Here is a 15,412-nt window from a genome sequence, read left to right on the forward strand (position 1 = left end):
GTCCACCACAACGAACTTTCCTGCAATTTGGTTACACTTATTCCTCTTGTTGCAACATCTGCAGGATTGTCTTTTCCACTGCAGAAATTCCACTGTGCAGGTTCTGTCAGACTCTGGATTTCTCTGACTCGGTTTTCTACAAAGGGTTTCCACTGTTTCGCGGAACTCTTTATCCAGTGTAAAGTTATCATAGAATCACTCCACATTTTCACTTGGCTCTTATCCATCTCAAGGTGCGTAATAACATACTGACTGAGTCTAGCTCCAATTAGCGCACCGAGTAATTCTAGTCTGGGTAACGTAACTTTTTTAAGTGGCGCTACTCTGGTTTTAGATGTGATAAGGGTTACTGTACACTCACCCTTTTCGGGGATAACTTTCAGGTAAGCAGCTGCGCAGTATGCACTTTCACTTGCATCACTGAAGACGTGCACTTCCTTTCTCACGGGCTCACGCTGATCTGGGAGCGCATCATGGTAACATCTGGGAATGTTTATTTTTCTGATGTTGGGCAATTCTGAGCACCACTGCTGCCAAAGATGTGATAAATCCTCAGGCAAGTCACTGTCCCATTCAAGTCCCCGTTCCCACATCTGTTGAAAGAGGCATTTTACTCTGATTGTGAAGGGAGAGAGGAATCCGATAGGATCAAAGATGCGCGCAGCAGTTTGCAACACTCCTCTTTTGGTGTTCTTTTTATTTTCCAAAAAATTCATCAAACTCCTCAAGTAAAAAACGAAGTCATCTTGTTCAGTTCTCCATGTCAATCCGAGAACTTTTAACACATCAGCTTTCACTTCCACATTTCCACTCACTGTGTTTTCCATTTTTTCATCCCACAGGTTTTTTAGCTCCTTAGAATTCGTGCTCCATTTGCACAGATTCATCCCTGCATCTTTTAAGATACCTTTGGCTTGCATGGAGAGGTCGGCAGCCGTCTGGATGTTGGGAGCACTGCAGATTAAATCATCAACATACAGACATTTATCAAGCATTGATGTCACAGTGGGATATTGTTGCTGATATTTCCTCAGATGATGTCTGATAGTCGCTGCCAACAAAAAGGGACTGGGGGATGCGCCAAAAGGTACTCGGGTCATGCGCATGATGGTTAACTCAGCCTTTTCATGGGGTTTTGGCAGGTTGTTTAACCAGAGGAATCTTAGGGCATCTCTGTCTTGTTCTCTAATTGAGATCTGTAGAAAAGCTTTCGTGATGTCTGCCATAAATGCAACTTCATGTTGTCTGAACTTTAACAAAATGCTCAACAAGTCAGGATTCAGATTTGGGCCCGTCATCAAACAGTCATTCAGAGACAGACAACCTGCTGCATGAGAAGAAGCATCAAACACCACCCTGAGCTTTGTAGTTAAACGCTCCTCATTAATGACAGCTCTATGGGGGAGATAGTACGTGGGATTTTCTGTGGCAATATTGTTCACCCTCTCCACGATGCCCTGACTGACATAATCTTGAATGACGTCAGTGTACTGATCATACAGAGGCACGTTACTCTGAAACTTTTTAACAAGCTGATCAAAACGTCTCTTGGCAACATCATAATTAGATGACAGATCATTGTTTTCATTTTTCCAAGGTAAGCTCACCTCATATTTTGAATCTTTAAACTGTACAGACTTTTCAAACATCTGCAGCGTCTTCTCATCACTTATCTTTGATTCTCGCTCTGTGACAATCCCGATGGATTCAGTTTCCCAGAAGGAGCGCAGTGTGTGATTTATTTGTTCATCCAGTCCAACACTCACATGAAGGGTTCCCACCTCCGTGTGTTCCGTTCCAGGTGTAACATTAAGCATGCATACAGAGCCTTGGATAAGCCAGCCAAACTTACTGTCGAGCGCAACCAGTGATTCAGAGAGTCGCTCTACTTTTCCAGACACAACTTCCCAGTAATGATCACCTCCGATCAGGACTCCCAGTTCCTGCATTTCCATTCCGCTCACAGCTGTGTCAGCTAGTTGCATGCCTTTGCGCTCCAGCTCTCTGCGTAATTCTTCTCCCGCTACTCTCATTATAGAGGAACACACACGCGGTGTTTCTAAAACGACTAAATCTACACTTTGGCCGTTTCTGATGTTACTCAGTTTTAATTTCACTTGATTACAAGTAATAGTTTGTGGGACATCGGAACCAAACGTGTGTAACTTTAGTGTCTCCTCACCTACTTTTGGGAGGTTTAACGCACGGGAGATGTCTTGGCGCACAAAGCTGCGTTGGCTCCCCCCGTCTAATAGACAGCGAGTGAGCTGGCGTTTTACTGGGGTCTCTATCCAAACTGGCAGTCTGTAGAAGAACGGTCTCTCGTTTAGATTCACTGGGGGAAACTGAAATCACTGCATCTACTGGCTCATTTTCTTTTGTAAATTCATTTCCATAATTACACAGGGCTTTGTGATGGCGACGGTTACATCTCTCACAAGAAATGCCCCTTGTTCTGCAATCTTTGGCTACATGTCTTGTGCCAAAACACACATAACATCTACCTTGTTTTCTTAATTTTTCTCTTTTTTCAGGCACAGACATTACATTGCATTGTTTGGACAGGTGATCTGGTTTCTCACAAAAGAAGCACCTTTGTCTGTCCACTTGACTGGAGGCATAGAGAGCAGATGCGGTCATCATATTTTGTCTTTTGGTGCGCATTTCCCATGCGCCCGTCGGTTCCTTCTCACGGTCCTTACTTGCGCGTTCCTTTGCGCTTTTGGTCATGTTTGCAGTGCGCTCTCGGCTGTCCACTTCCTTCTGAATGAAGTTCATAAGTTCCTCAACCTTCCACACATCATCCTCTTCAGTTTGTCTGCTAAATTCCAAAGTTATCTCTTCAGGTATAAGTTTCATAAGAATTGGACACAGCAGACTACCATAAGTGTCAGAAACTACTCTCATTGAAGCCAAACTACGAATTTGGATTTCACAGTTATCATACAAATATCTGAGTGCTTTAATGTCACTGACATTTTTAACGGGATTAAGATTCAAAAGTTTAGTCATATGTGCATTAATCACCAAATCTTTACGGCCAAATCTTTTTTGTAGCAGCTGAATGGCGTTCTCATAATTGGCTTCAGTTAATGGTAATCCTGCAACAACATTAGCGGCTGCGCCAGTCAAATAGGATCTTAAATAGCTAAATTTGTCTGTTTTTGTCAGGTTGGGATTATTATTCACAGCCGTCTCAAATTGTCCCCAAAAATACTGCCACTGGCTAACATCTCCTGAGTATTTCTCAATCACAAGTTTCGGGAGTTTCACATTATTACGCATGTGGTCTGATTCAAAGGATGTCACAGATTCTGCATATCCTTGCATTCTTTTTAGCACTCTTCTTATTTTGGTCTTTCTCCGTGTTATGTGTTCTCTGTACTCTAATACTTTTTCAACTTCGTCTGTTAATTCGTCCGTCTTTGTTTGTTCCTCCACCTCCTCGTCTATTTTCTCCAAACATTCCTCCTTTTGGATCAGCTGTTCCATCATCTCCTCTAAAGCGTCTGCATCAAGGGGTAATTTACCAAGTTCATCGTCAATCTTACTCAGGTGTTTGGTCACAGAGGAGCGGATTGAAGCTCTCTTTTTCTTCAGACGGTCGAGTGTAGCCATTTTCCTCCTTTTCTGTCTTTTGTTCCTTTGTGCAAATAAGAGACTTTTCGTCCATTCATTTCTTCATTTTCTTCAATATTCCCGGGTTTCGGCACCAACTTTTGCACAACATCTTTGGTTTCAATGAAGAGGAAAACATGGCTACATTTTACGTGTGTTTAATTTCATATCACAGGTGAAACTCATCAGAACAATGACATAATAGCAGTATATATATAACCCACCCCCAAGTCAATCAGAGTTCATTGAGAACTCTGTGTGAACGTCAGGCGTCTCGTGGTGCGTTTGTTTTAAGCACCGTCAAAGCTGCAACATGGACATCCCTGTGCTTGAACATAGTGTTTGTTTCACAAACTGTGACTGGCACAGAAGTCCAATAACAGAACACCACTCAGTAAGGCCGTTCATCCCAATCACCATTTCTTTGTAACGAGGTCAATTAAACTTTTAATGAATAACTATGTCGGCCCACCACCCGCAGGGAGAGATATGGGGAACGGGTGCATGCAAAGCTGGGAGGCAGGCGTAGGCGGAGGCCTGGGCTTGCTGATCCCTGGCAGCACAGACTAGATCTAGGGACCTGGAATGTCACCTCGCTGGCAGGGAAGGAGCCGGAGCTGGTGTGTGAGGTGGAGTGCTACCAGTTAGAGATAATTGGGCTCAACGCATAGCGCTGCTTCTGGAACCAAACTCCTGGAGAGGGTCTGGACTTTCTCTTTTTCTGGAGTTGTCCAGGCTGAGAGGTGCCGGATGGGTGTGGGGATACTCACAAGCCCCCAGCTGAGCACCACTGTGTTGGAGTTCTCCCAGGTGAATGAGAGGGTCTCTGCGACTTCATGTTGCATAGAGGAAAGCTCTGACTGTTGTATGTTCATATGCACCTAACAGCAGACCAGGTCGCTGGAAGGGGTCCTGGAGGAGGTTCCACCTGAGGACTCTGTAGTTCTACTGGGGGACTTTAGCGCTCAAGTGGGCAATGATAGAGACACCTGGAGTCATCAGGAAGAATGGCCTGCCCGATCTGAACCTGAGTGGTGCTTTGTTGTTGAACTTCCGTATTAGCCATGGATTGTCCATCACAAACACCATGTTCAAACATAGAGATGCTCATAAGTGTTCCTGGAACCAGAGCACCCTAGGCCAAAGATCAATGGTTGACTTGGTAGTTGTTGCATCATATATACTGTACACACACACACACAAACACATACACACACACGATCAACACCTGATGGTGAGTTGGCTGCCGGACAGACCAGGCAAACCCAAATGTACGCGGGTGAACTGGGAACATCTGGCAGAACACCCTGTCTGTGGGGTCTTCAACTCTTCAACTTCTCTTACATCCCGGGGGATGTTGGGGACATGAAGTCTGAGTAGTCCATGCTCAAAGCCTCCACTGTGGAAGCAGCTGCTAGGAGCTGTGGTCAGAGGACCATTGGTGCCTCTCGTGGCAGCAACCTGAGAACCCGCTGGTGGACACCAGTGGTGAAGGCAGCTGAAGAAAGAGACCTTTCAGGCTTGGTTAGCCCAGGGGTCTCCCTGGAAGCACAGGTACCAGGTGGCTTGGAGGGCAGCGGCTAAAACCCGGGTGTGGGAGGAGTTTGGGGAGGCCATGGAGAAGGACCATCAGTCAGCCTCAAGGAGGTTCTGGCTAACTGTCCGACGGCTTAGGAAGGGAAAGCAGCTGTTGTCAGCAGGGGTGGAGAGCTGCTGACCCGGACTGGGGACATTGTTGGACAGTGGAAGGAATACTTTGAGGAACTCCTGAACCCAGACAAAACGTCCTCTGAAGGGGAGGCAGAGTCAGTCTTGAGAAAAGATCATTGATCAAGTGACTTCCACTTGGAGCTGGAATGCATAGAGACTTTATGGCAAGCTCGGCGAGTCGTGAAAAGTGTACTGTGTGTTTTCCACCATGCCAGTGGATCTTCCTCATTGTCGATGGAAGGTGTGAGTAGGTAGTTGTTTAACTCTGCTTCCACAGTGTCTTTGTGAGCCATAATCAGAGAAGAATAACTTTTTGCTGCAGCAGCACTCTGAAGAAACTTCCCAAGGACTTCTTGGCTTTCTTTGCCTGAGGCCGGTCAGCAGCTCTGGGCTCCTCTTCAGAGCTGTGGCTTCATGTCTTCTGGCACTCAGTCATCTCTGATGTCACTCGGGCCTTGACTTGGGCCATGTTGTCTGAACTATTGAAGTCCACCTTGAGTTTAAGTTCCCAGTTAATATAACAGCTTTGTATAGCAGGTGATAACTCTGTGGCCAAAGCACTGCAGCCTGGTCCACTTGTTCACAGAGGCAGCCTTAACCATGTTCTCACTTGTATGATCCTCAGGAGAGACAGTTCAGTTCAAGCCCTCATTTAGAAAGAGAACGGTCAGACAGGGCTCTGTTGTCCTGCTCGACCACGAGTCGCTTGTAGCTACATAATATTCCACCTTTGACAGCTCTGTTTCAGTCGGTGTCTTTGGGTTTTCACAGAGCTGTACGATGGCACTTTGAGACAAACGTTTTAAAAGCCTCTTCAGCGACAGTGTAAACAGGCATCATGTTATTTTTACTTTGGATGGCATTCAGTGCTGACTTTGCACTCGTCATACAGAGTTGTTACCTCATGTTGCTATGGCAACACTTGCAGGAATGTGGACTCAGCACCTGTTTTTAGACTATAGAATATTTCCATATAAGGTTTCTGTTTTCTGTTTTTATCTTGTTCCTCGTTCATTTTTCGGTTACCATCGACTCAAGTGGGCTGTGATTGGTGGCTTAATTGAATGATTGTGATTGGTGGTTAGAAATCCTGCCTGTCACTCACTCTGTGTACCCAATAACCCAAATCAGTTTCAATGCTGTGATTCCATTGGTCAGTGCGTTGTCTGGAGTGCATGGCACAGCGATCTGGCCCGTGTTCGACGATATGTTGTGCTCATAGATCAAAGATGGATGATGTAGCTTGATTATACACAGGTGTGTTCTGAGTGTATCGTGAATCCAACCAATCAGAGCCAGCTGGGCCGAAAGGTGCTAAGATTTCCTTTCTTCTCTTAAACAGACCTCAGACCAGCTCGTTAACTCGTCTGCGTTGTGTCCCTGAACACAGAACACACTCTGGACTCTGTGTGACATGTTGATGGTGGATTTGAACATTTCACTGAATTGTTCACACAACTTCAGAAACGATGAGATCGACATGGTGAACATTTGAGCATGAGGAACACAAACGTATCCTCATTATTCAGATCTGCAGACGCACTGACAGGAGTGGACAGGATCGCTGACAGGATAATGAAACAGTAACAGTCTCTTTTATTCTCACAGAAGCAGCAGAAACACGTCAGTCTGAAAGTGAACGGACAGAGAGAGAGCAGCTCGTGGCAGGAAGAAAGATGGAGGAGGAGAAAAAGGAAAGACTTGAAGAAGAGTTGAAGAGGAAAGAGGAAGAACAGACAGATCTGGAACAGATGATTCTGAAACTGACGGAGCAAAACAAAGAACTGAACAAACAGCAGGAAAAAGTCAAAGAGGAACTGGAGGACTGGAGGGACATGTGTGAAGAGTTTGAGAAGAAGACAGAGTCAGCTAATGAGACAGCAGACAGAGACAAAGATCAGGGATGTACTGAGCTGAAGAAAATCGCTTCAACAGCCAAAAAACATCTGAACCGTAGAAAACAAGAACATCAGAACATTTACACTGAAACACAGAAACTGCAGCTGTTCACAGCTGGTTTGTTAAAAACAATGTTGGACAGGAAGACGTCATTAGAGGAGCAGAAGAAGAAAGTCAAAGGTCAGCTGGAGGACATTGAGAGGAGACAGAAAAGCAGTGAATAACAGCTCTGATCAATATTCTGTTTGTACGAGTCACACGGTGTTAATGTGAACTTCTCTTCACTCCACACCATGATGACATCATGATGACATCATGATGACATCACATGTCCATGTTTAAATGTCTGCTGTGTTTACATTCTTTATGAAACACTTTTTAATGACAGTCTTCTTCTATTGTTGTCTGTGTAACATTTGATTCATTAGTTGTGTTCACTGATATCTGCTGTTTATCACATGTTGTTGTCATGTTTCATACAAACTGAATTCTGATGATTTCAGATGTAAAGAAACAAAAAGCTTGAATTAGTAGAATCAAAACACTTTCTTATTAAATCATTATGAAACTTATTTAAACAGCCTCTCGTGTATTTATTAGTTGAACTGTTTGTTGTTATTTATCTGATCTTTGTTGTTGACTTTCAAACTGTTGTTCATGTGACCTTGTTTCACAGTTCAAACTAAATTCAACCTCTCAGTCTGTTTCCTCTGAGCTGTAGATTATGATTAAAATAAGGAACAGGAGCCAGTCGAGCTGAAATCAATAAACAAGTGTTTGTGTCCAGACGTCTGACAAAGAGCAGCTTAAAGACCTTCTACTCATTGTTCATAAAAACAGGGTGCAGGCAGGATGTCTCCTTTGTTTTCCTCTCTTCCTGTTGTCCACACTTCCTCGATGCTCAGCTCTGAATGATCACAATAAATTTAAATAACATGTATAACCTTTGACTTCAATAAGACAGGCGCTCACTCACTTCATTCAAGTGATTTAATAGGTGTGTCTTTAAGAAAGCTGATTCATTATTTAAACTAATCCTTCATGGTCTTCTTGAAGAGTACATTTTAAAGCAGCGTGGTTGAAGTGTGAATGATGTGTGTGTCACCCTGTGACTGTTCCTCTGCTCAAACAGCCTGATGAAGGTGATGAACATCAGTCAGTGTGTCTGAAACCTGCAGCAGCTCTGGTGTGAGAATCTATGACACATGGTGCTTTATCAGCTCGACCACACAAACAGACCCTGACTGTGTGTGTCAGCAGAATCAGCTTCATGATCAGGGAGTGAATGTGTTGGTGAGACCTGCAGGGTAAAAGCACTTTGAGTAGTCAGAAGACTCTAGAAGCTCAGCTCCATTAACTACTTCACTGCTGACAGACTGAATTCACAATAAACTCCAGAAAGAGGAGTCTCGTACTTCTGATCTCAAACATGTAGAAGTGCTGAGTAAAAAGGTCACTGAGTTCAAACTCTACAAGATGTTTTCACCTCTCATCGGAGAAACTTCTTCACATTCTTCCATTTTTTATGATTTCAGGCTTCATAATAAGGACATGAACTCTCATACAGGAAGTCCAACACTGAACACAGGATTTGGTTTTTATTCACATACATACATCTTTGTTGACATTTGAGATAAAGTAAGAAAATATCCATGTATATGAACTGGTCCCAAAGAAGCTAGCTAAAGCTTATGCTAGGGGGTCATGACTAACAAAAACAAGAAGGCTGTGGCCTACACATAATACATGACATACATGTCATTCATACAACACATAGTAGTGGATCCCATGAAACAAGTACAGTTATGTTTGAAGATTTTCCTTAAGATTGAGAGGTAGGAGGTGACATTACACATACAGGGTGAAAGATAGATGAGCTTAGATGAGCTTACTAAGAGTTTCTTCTTGAGGTTTTCAGATTTCCATCCAACTCGTTCCAGATGTGCGGTCCGCGGCACACGACACTCCTAGCAGTGCGTTTTAATCTCAGGAGCTGCTGCCTTTGCATTCTGAATATCACAAAGCTTCACCTCATTGAGGTCTGAGGTAGAGAGAGTGTAATACAAGATTTGAAGAATAGATTGGATTTACACAGCTCTTTTAGATGATCAAGGACATTTTAACAAGGAGAAAAGAACAAAAAGAAAAAAGACAACAGAACTAAAAACAGGAGCTGTGTGTGTGTATGCAGTGAGGAGTGTGTGTGTGTGTGTGAGATAAGGTGATAATGGTGCACATGGTCAGAGCTGTTAACAGCTCACTCAGAGAAAGGGAAATGATGATTCACGCTCTGCTGATAAACACATTTTAAAGTATTGTTTTGTTTAGATGTAAATAAACGGTGGTGTTCGGCTGCTGACGTATCCTGTCTCAGTTCTGTGGATTTTTGAATATTTATAAAGTTATAAATTAATTTTGTCGTGAATGTTGACGGCTAATGTACTGTTGAGCTCGCGTCTCGCGCAGTAGTGAAACCCGTAGTGTCTCCTAAATGAAATGTTTTTGACGCAGAATGACACGTTGTTACTTTAGTCTCTGAAAGGTGAATAACCTTAAAAACCACGACCTATATAGTTGTCATGGTAACAGTTGAATAAACAAAATAAACAACGAGCTGCAGACATTCAGCCTTCGTCAATCTCTGTTAATATAAACTGTTCCTTTTGAATCGACGCGTCTCTTCATCTTCTCACAAACTTCTTCACTCTCTGTTTGTCAATAAAAGCACGTGGTCTCAGAGGGGGAGCCGTGACCCTTCATTTAACCACACTGCAGTTACACTCAGAGACCTCCTGGTGGCGACAAATCGCAACAACACGGACAACATGTTTGGACTTTGAGTTTCGATTCTGCAGAAGGAAAGTCACATATGTATCCTGCTGATAAAGAAACTGTCACGCCTCTATCACAGACATTTAAAGCTGCTGCACATCATCATCATCATCATCATCACAGAGAGCTGAAGAGACTGTCAGCAGACAGAAACATCAAGAGACTAAATCATCTTCAGAAAACCACTGAGAGGAAGAAACAGCAGAAAGATGAGGTGATTATCTGACCTGCATGTGAATGTTTACATCTCTAATTATTCTTTCCTTCTTTAGCTTCATTACTTTACTTTTCTCTCTTTGATGCTTTTGTAACTTTGTGTTTGTCTGGGCTTAAAATGAATTTCATTTGTGTTTCCTTTAAATGATCATAATTACGACTGTTTTTTTTATTGAAGAGGTAGAATTATAATTTACCTTCAGTAAAATAAGGATTACCACAGAATATCAATATTTTGCTGACAAGTAAATGTGCTTTATCATAGAAAGGTACGAGAACGTTAAGTATCTGTAATGTTCTTGTATTAATAAAAACAGTGTTTGCAGCAGGATTTTATAAGAGGATGCACATTACCTTTTTATTTGCTGTCCCTCAATGCAATCAAAACAAAGTATTACATAGATCACTGTGTTCCCTTGTTCACCTTTTCAAACTGTTTCTTGTGGTCTGAATGAAACATCTGTGCTGTACCATCACGGTCGGTGGTGGAAAAACAGGGAAGGAGGACCCAATTGCAGAAAACAAAAGATTTATTTAAACAAAAGGCAAAAATAAAAACGTACTTAATTAAATAAATCCAAAACGTCCAAAAATTCATGAGGAGCAAAAACCAAAGTAAATCCAAAGAGCAGGGAGATGAAACGACAGGCTCAGACCAAAAGACAAAGACACTGACAAACTGCAAAAGACAACTACCATAGACAATTAACCAACAAAGGACTGAGGAAAAACACAGACTAAATAGACAGGCTTGATTGGACACAGGTGAGACTAACGAGACAGGTGAGGACAATCAGGGTAATCACACAGGCGGGAAACACACGGAACAAAGGACACAAGACAACTCTGGATCTTCAGGCATTTGGTCTGAAACCAACTCTGGAGGACAGCCCGGAGGCCGAGCAGACACGGGGAAGGAGACGACCTCGGTCATTGGCTGGACCGCCAAGAAGACGTCCTCGGGCGTCGGCCAGACAGCCAAGAAGACTTCCTCGGGCGTTGGCCGGACCGCCAAGAAGACGTCCTCGGGCGTCGGCCAGACCGGCGAGAAGACGTCATCGGGCGTTGGCTGGACCGCCGAGGAGACGTCCTCGGGCGTCGGCCAGACCGCCAAGAAGACTTCCTCAGGCGTTGGCTGGACCGGCGTAAAAACGTCATCGGGCGTTGGCCGGACCGCCAAGGAGACGTCCTCAGGCGTCGGCCAGACCGGCAAGAAGACGTCCTGGCGTCGGCCAGGGCGTCGGCTGGACCGGCAAGAAGACGTCCTCGAACGTCGGCCAGACCGCCAAGAAGACTTCCTTGGGCGTTGGCTGGACCGGCGAGAAGACGTCATCGGGCGTTGGCTGGACCGCCAAGAAGACGTCCTCGGCGTTGGCTGGACCGGCGAGAAGACGTCCTTGGCGTTGGCTGGACCGGCGAGAAGACGTCATCGGGCGTTGGCTGGACCGCCGAGGAGACGTTCTCGGGCGTCGGCCAGACCGCCAAGAAGACGTCCTTGGGCATTGGCTGGACCGGCGAGAAGACGTCCTCGGCGTTGGCTGGACCGGCGAGAAGACGTCATCGGGCGTTGGCTGGACCGCCGAGGAGACGTCCTCGGGCGTCGGCCAGACCGCCAAGAAGACTTCCTTAGGCGTTGGCCGGACCGGCGTGAAGAGGTCATCGGGCGTTGGCCGGACCGCCGAGAAGACGTCCTCGGGTGTCGGCCAGACCGCCAACAAGACTTCCTCAGGCGTTGGCCGGACCGGCGTGAAGACGTCATCAGGCGTTGGCCGGACCGCCGAGGAGACGTCCTCGGGCGTCGGCCAGACCGCCAAGAAGACATCCTTGGGCGTCGGCCAGACCGCCAAGAAGACGTCCTCGGGCGTCGGCCAGACCGCCAAGAAGTTGTCCTTAGGCGTCGGGCAGACTGCCAAGAAGGCGTCCCCGGCGTCAGCCGGATTGCAGCTGAGACGAAGGAACCTCAACTTGACACCGACGGCGCCTTGCAGGAACGGTGACAGGAAGCTGACAACGCTCTGCAGAAGCTGGTGGTCTCCATCAAAAAGTCCACCAGAGCACGAGACCCGCTGGGTCCATGTATGGTCCCATGTAAGGTTCATTCTGTCACAGTCGGTGATGGAAAAACAGGGAAGGAGGACCCAATTGCAGAAAACAAAAGATTTATTTAAACAAAAGGCAAAAATAAAAACTTACTTACTGGGTTTGTTGATCAGTTGTACGATGTAGACCTGCTTACGTAGCACACTTCAAAACATGTCAGAACTAGCTGCTGATGTGTTTACATGTTCGTGTTTTTATTCTCCTTCAGTGCTGCTCAGAGTCAAACCACACTGGAGTCCCTGCAGTGTCACTTCACCTGGAACCTGGACCGCAGCAGGAAGTATCTTTTACGTCTCAGGTACAGGATGGAGGACTTCAGCACAGAGGAGGGAAACCGATGGCTGGGCCACATTTACAACCTGTGGGGGTTCATTCAGTATAAGCTTGGGTTAAAGGAAGAGGCTAAGAGTTTGTTCCAGATGGCTGCAGAGACCCTCAACCAGCTGAGAGAGGCCGATGAGGGTCCTTGGTTAGTGGTGAACTACAGGAACCTGGCCTGGCTGCACCACCACCTGGGAGATGAAGCAGAGAGTCAGGCTTACCTGTCAAAGGTTGATGCCCTGATGAGAGAATACCCATCTCCATCCCAGGGCGAGCTCCATCCAGAGATCTACGCTGAGAAGGCCTGGACCCTGATGTTCTTTAGAGAATACAAGAAGCTGGTTGTTGAATACTTTGAGAAAGCTGCCAGCATGCAGCCGGACATGGTGGACTGGAACACCAGCTATGTCATATGGTTAAAGAAAGCCCAACGCTTCAGTAAGACAAGGCAGGACCCTGACCTCTTGGAGAAAATGAGACAAGCCAAGGAACGGGATCCAGAGAACTTGAACCTGGCTGTTCTCTACCTTGAGCAGCGTGCTGAAGAAGGAGGAAACATCCGAGAGGAAGTCCGTGAGTTGGCAGGAAATTTGAGAGCTCTGCCCCTCAGTTACAACGGTATGTGGGCCTTGCTAAACCTTTACAGAAACCACATATCAGTTGATGAGGCCATTGATTTGGCAGAGAACATTCTGAGAGAGCATCCAGATGTGCGTTATCTGAAGAAATATGTTGCGCTCTGCTACAGATGGAGGATCATTAATTTAAACAGAACTCACCCTGATACAGAACAAAGCACGGTGGACCGAGCAATCGCTCTCCATGAGGAGCTGCTCTCTCTTTACCCACATGCTTCACTCAAAAGACAAATAGAACTTGCAGCTATCTATGTAAAGTCACATCACAGCAAGCACAAAGCTGAGCAGATATTTCAGGAGCTGCTTGAAAATGAACCTGCAGAACCTGCAGACAAACAGATGCTTTACAACAGATATGCAAATTATTTATTCTTTGAACAAAATGATCAAATAAGATCAAATCAATATCTCATGAAGGCTGCAGCCATACCAGAAAGATCCTACTACCGTGAAAACAGCATCAAAATCCTGCAGAAGAAAAAAGACAGAGAAATACAGGAGTTTCTCCGAAAGCTGCTAGAGCCAGGGCAGTAAAGAAAGGGAGGCAAATTTAGGGGGAACAATTCTGTTCAATCTGAAAAAGCAAAAAAGTTTCAGAGGCGTATTGCTTTCGCTCCCAGCAAAGCACTGAAACAGCCCTCCTCAAAGTCACAAACAACCTCCTCCTCAACATCCTCATCCTCCTCAACCTCAGTGAAGCCTTCGACACCATCAGCCACAGCATCCTCCTCCATAGCTCCCTTGTCCTAAGGCGTCCCCCAGGGGTCGGTGCTTGGTCCCCTCTTGTTCATCATGTACTCGCTCTCCCTTGATAACATCCAACATGGCCTCCGTTTCCACTGCTATGCAGATGACACCCAGCTGTACATCTCCACTGTAACCTGCTCCACCCTGACAAACTGCCTCAATGAAATAAAAACATGCACACCAATTTCCTGTCTCTCAACTATGCAAAATCAGACATGATAGTCATCGGGACCAAATCCCTCACCAACTCTTTTCAAAACTTCTGCCTCACAATAGATGTGATATGTGTCTCTATCTGTCTCCAAAACCCCCAGTGATGAGAAGTCCATCCTCTCCGTCTTCTGCCTGCTCCACTTTTCAGAAAATGTGTGCTCAAACAGGCAGTTTGGAGATGTTACCTTCATGACATCACAAAGGGCAGTAGCCCCTCCCCCAGGTGGGTGACACTCCCACAGCTAGGTGTTTGTTCTGCCCTCTGAGTCTGCCTTCTCACCGTAAACAATAGGACATGGAGCCAGAAAGCAGCGAGTACACCCGAGCCCTTCCAGAGAGGGGGCGTGGTCAGACACAGCTCATTTGCATATTTAAAGCTACAGACACAGAAACAGCCTGTTCTGAGCAGGGCTGAAATAGAGGGGTTTATAGACATGATCAAATACAGGATCAGAGTGGATTTACAACAACACACTTCACTCACATGTTGAAGAGGAGCTCTGACACTTATTTACACTTTATCCAACGCTGTATTTTAGAATTAATGGATTCTCCATAAATGTGCTTTGAAAATGTAAAGTCCTTTTTATTAATGTGAAAGTTCATTTCATGTGTGACATTAAAATGATATATAAAGATGCTCCTTTTTGCTCAAGCTGTGTTTAAGCTTTATATCAATAAATGAACAGTGTGCCCTCGAAGAAGTCGAAGTTGTTTGTTTCAGTGGTTTCACCTCTCCTCCTCTGAAAGGCTTCTTCAGCTCTAAACTATCTGGAGGACGGAGATAGAAACGTAAGCCTCGTTGGATCATTAGCGTCCTAATTCTGCTAAAGACTGTTGCATACTTTACAATTTTTAATATCTTAAAGGGGACGTAATGATGAAAAGTGTGTGTGACAAATGCTCCATCTCTATACAGACTAAACAAACTGATGAACTAGACAAAATACATAAATCAAATCTGTAGAAACAGTCAAATGAAATGTATTCAATTAGACTATAAGGCCTCCCAAAACTAGTACTTAGCAAATTCAATGCTCAAAGCCAAATACACCCGATCCCTAAACCTTTACAAGTGCAGCGAAATAGTGGTGACAAACCAACAGCAGAACAAACAA

General features: G+C 45.1%; 2 protein-coding genes across 2 annotated transcripts in view; both read left to right on the top strand.

The window, feature by feature from the left end:
- The window catches only part of LOC306835073 (NLR family CARD domain-containing protein 3-like), a 276,939-nt gene that overhangs the window by 245,643 nt on the left and 15,884 nt on the right, over positions 1–15,412 (top strand). The window lies entirely within an intron of this gene.
- LOC306835076 (interferon-induced protein with tetratricopeptide repeats 1-like) lies at positions 10,182–14,136 on the top strand. Its single transcript, XM_079361489.1, has 2 exons — positions 10,182–10,273; positions 12,584–14,136. Exons 1-2 carry the CDS (start codon positions 10,269–10,271, stop codon positions 13,866–13,868), a joined length of 1,290 nt encoding a protein of 429 aa, XP_079217615.1. The 5' UTR covers positions 10,182–10,268; the 3' UTR covers positions 13,869–14,136.

Source organism: Symphodus melops (genome assembly GCF_947650265.1).
Source record: "Symphodus melops genome assembly, chromosome: 14".
Taxonomy (NCBI): domain Eukaryota; kingdom Metazoa; phylum Chordata; class Actinopteri; order Labriformes; family Labridae; genus Symphodus; species Symphodus melops.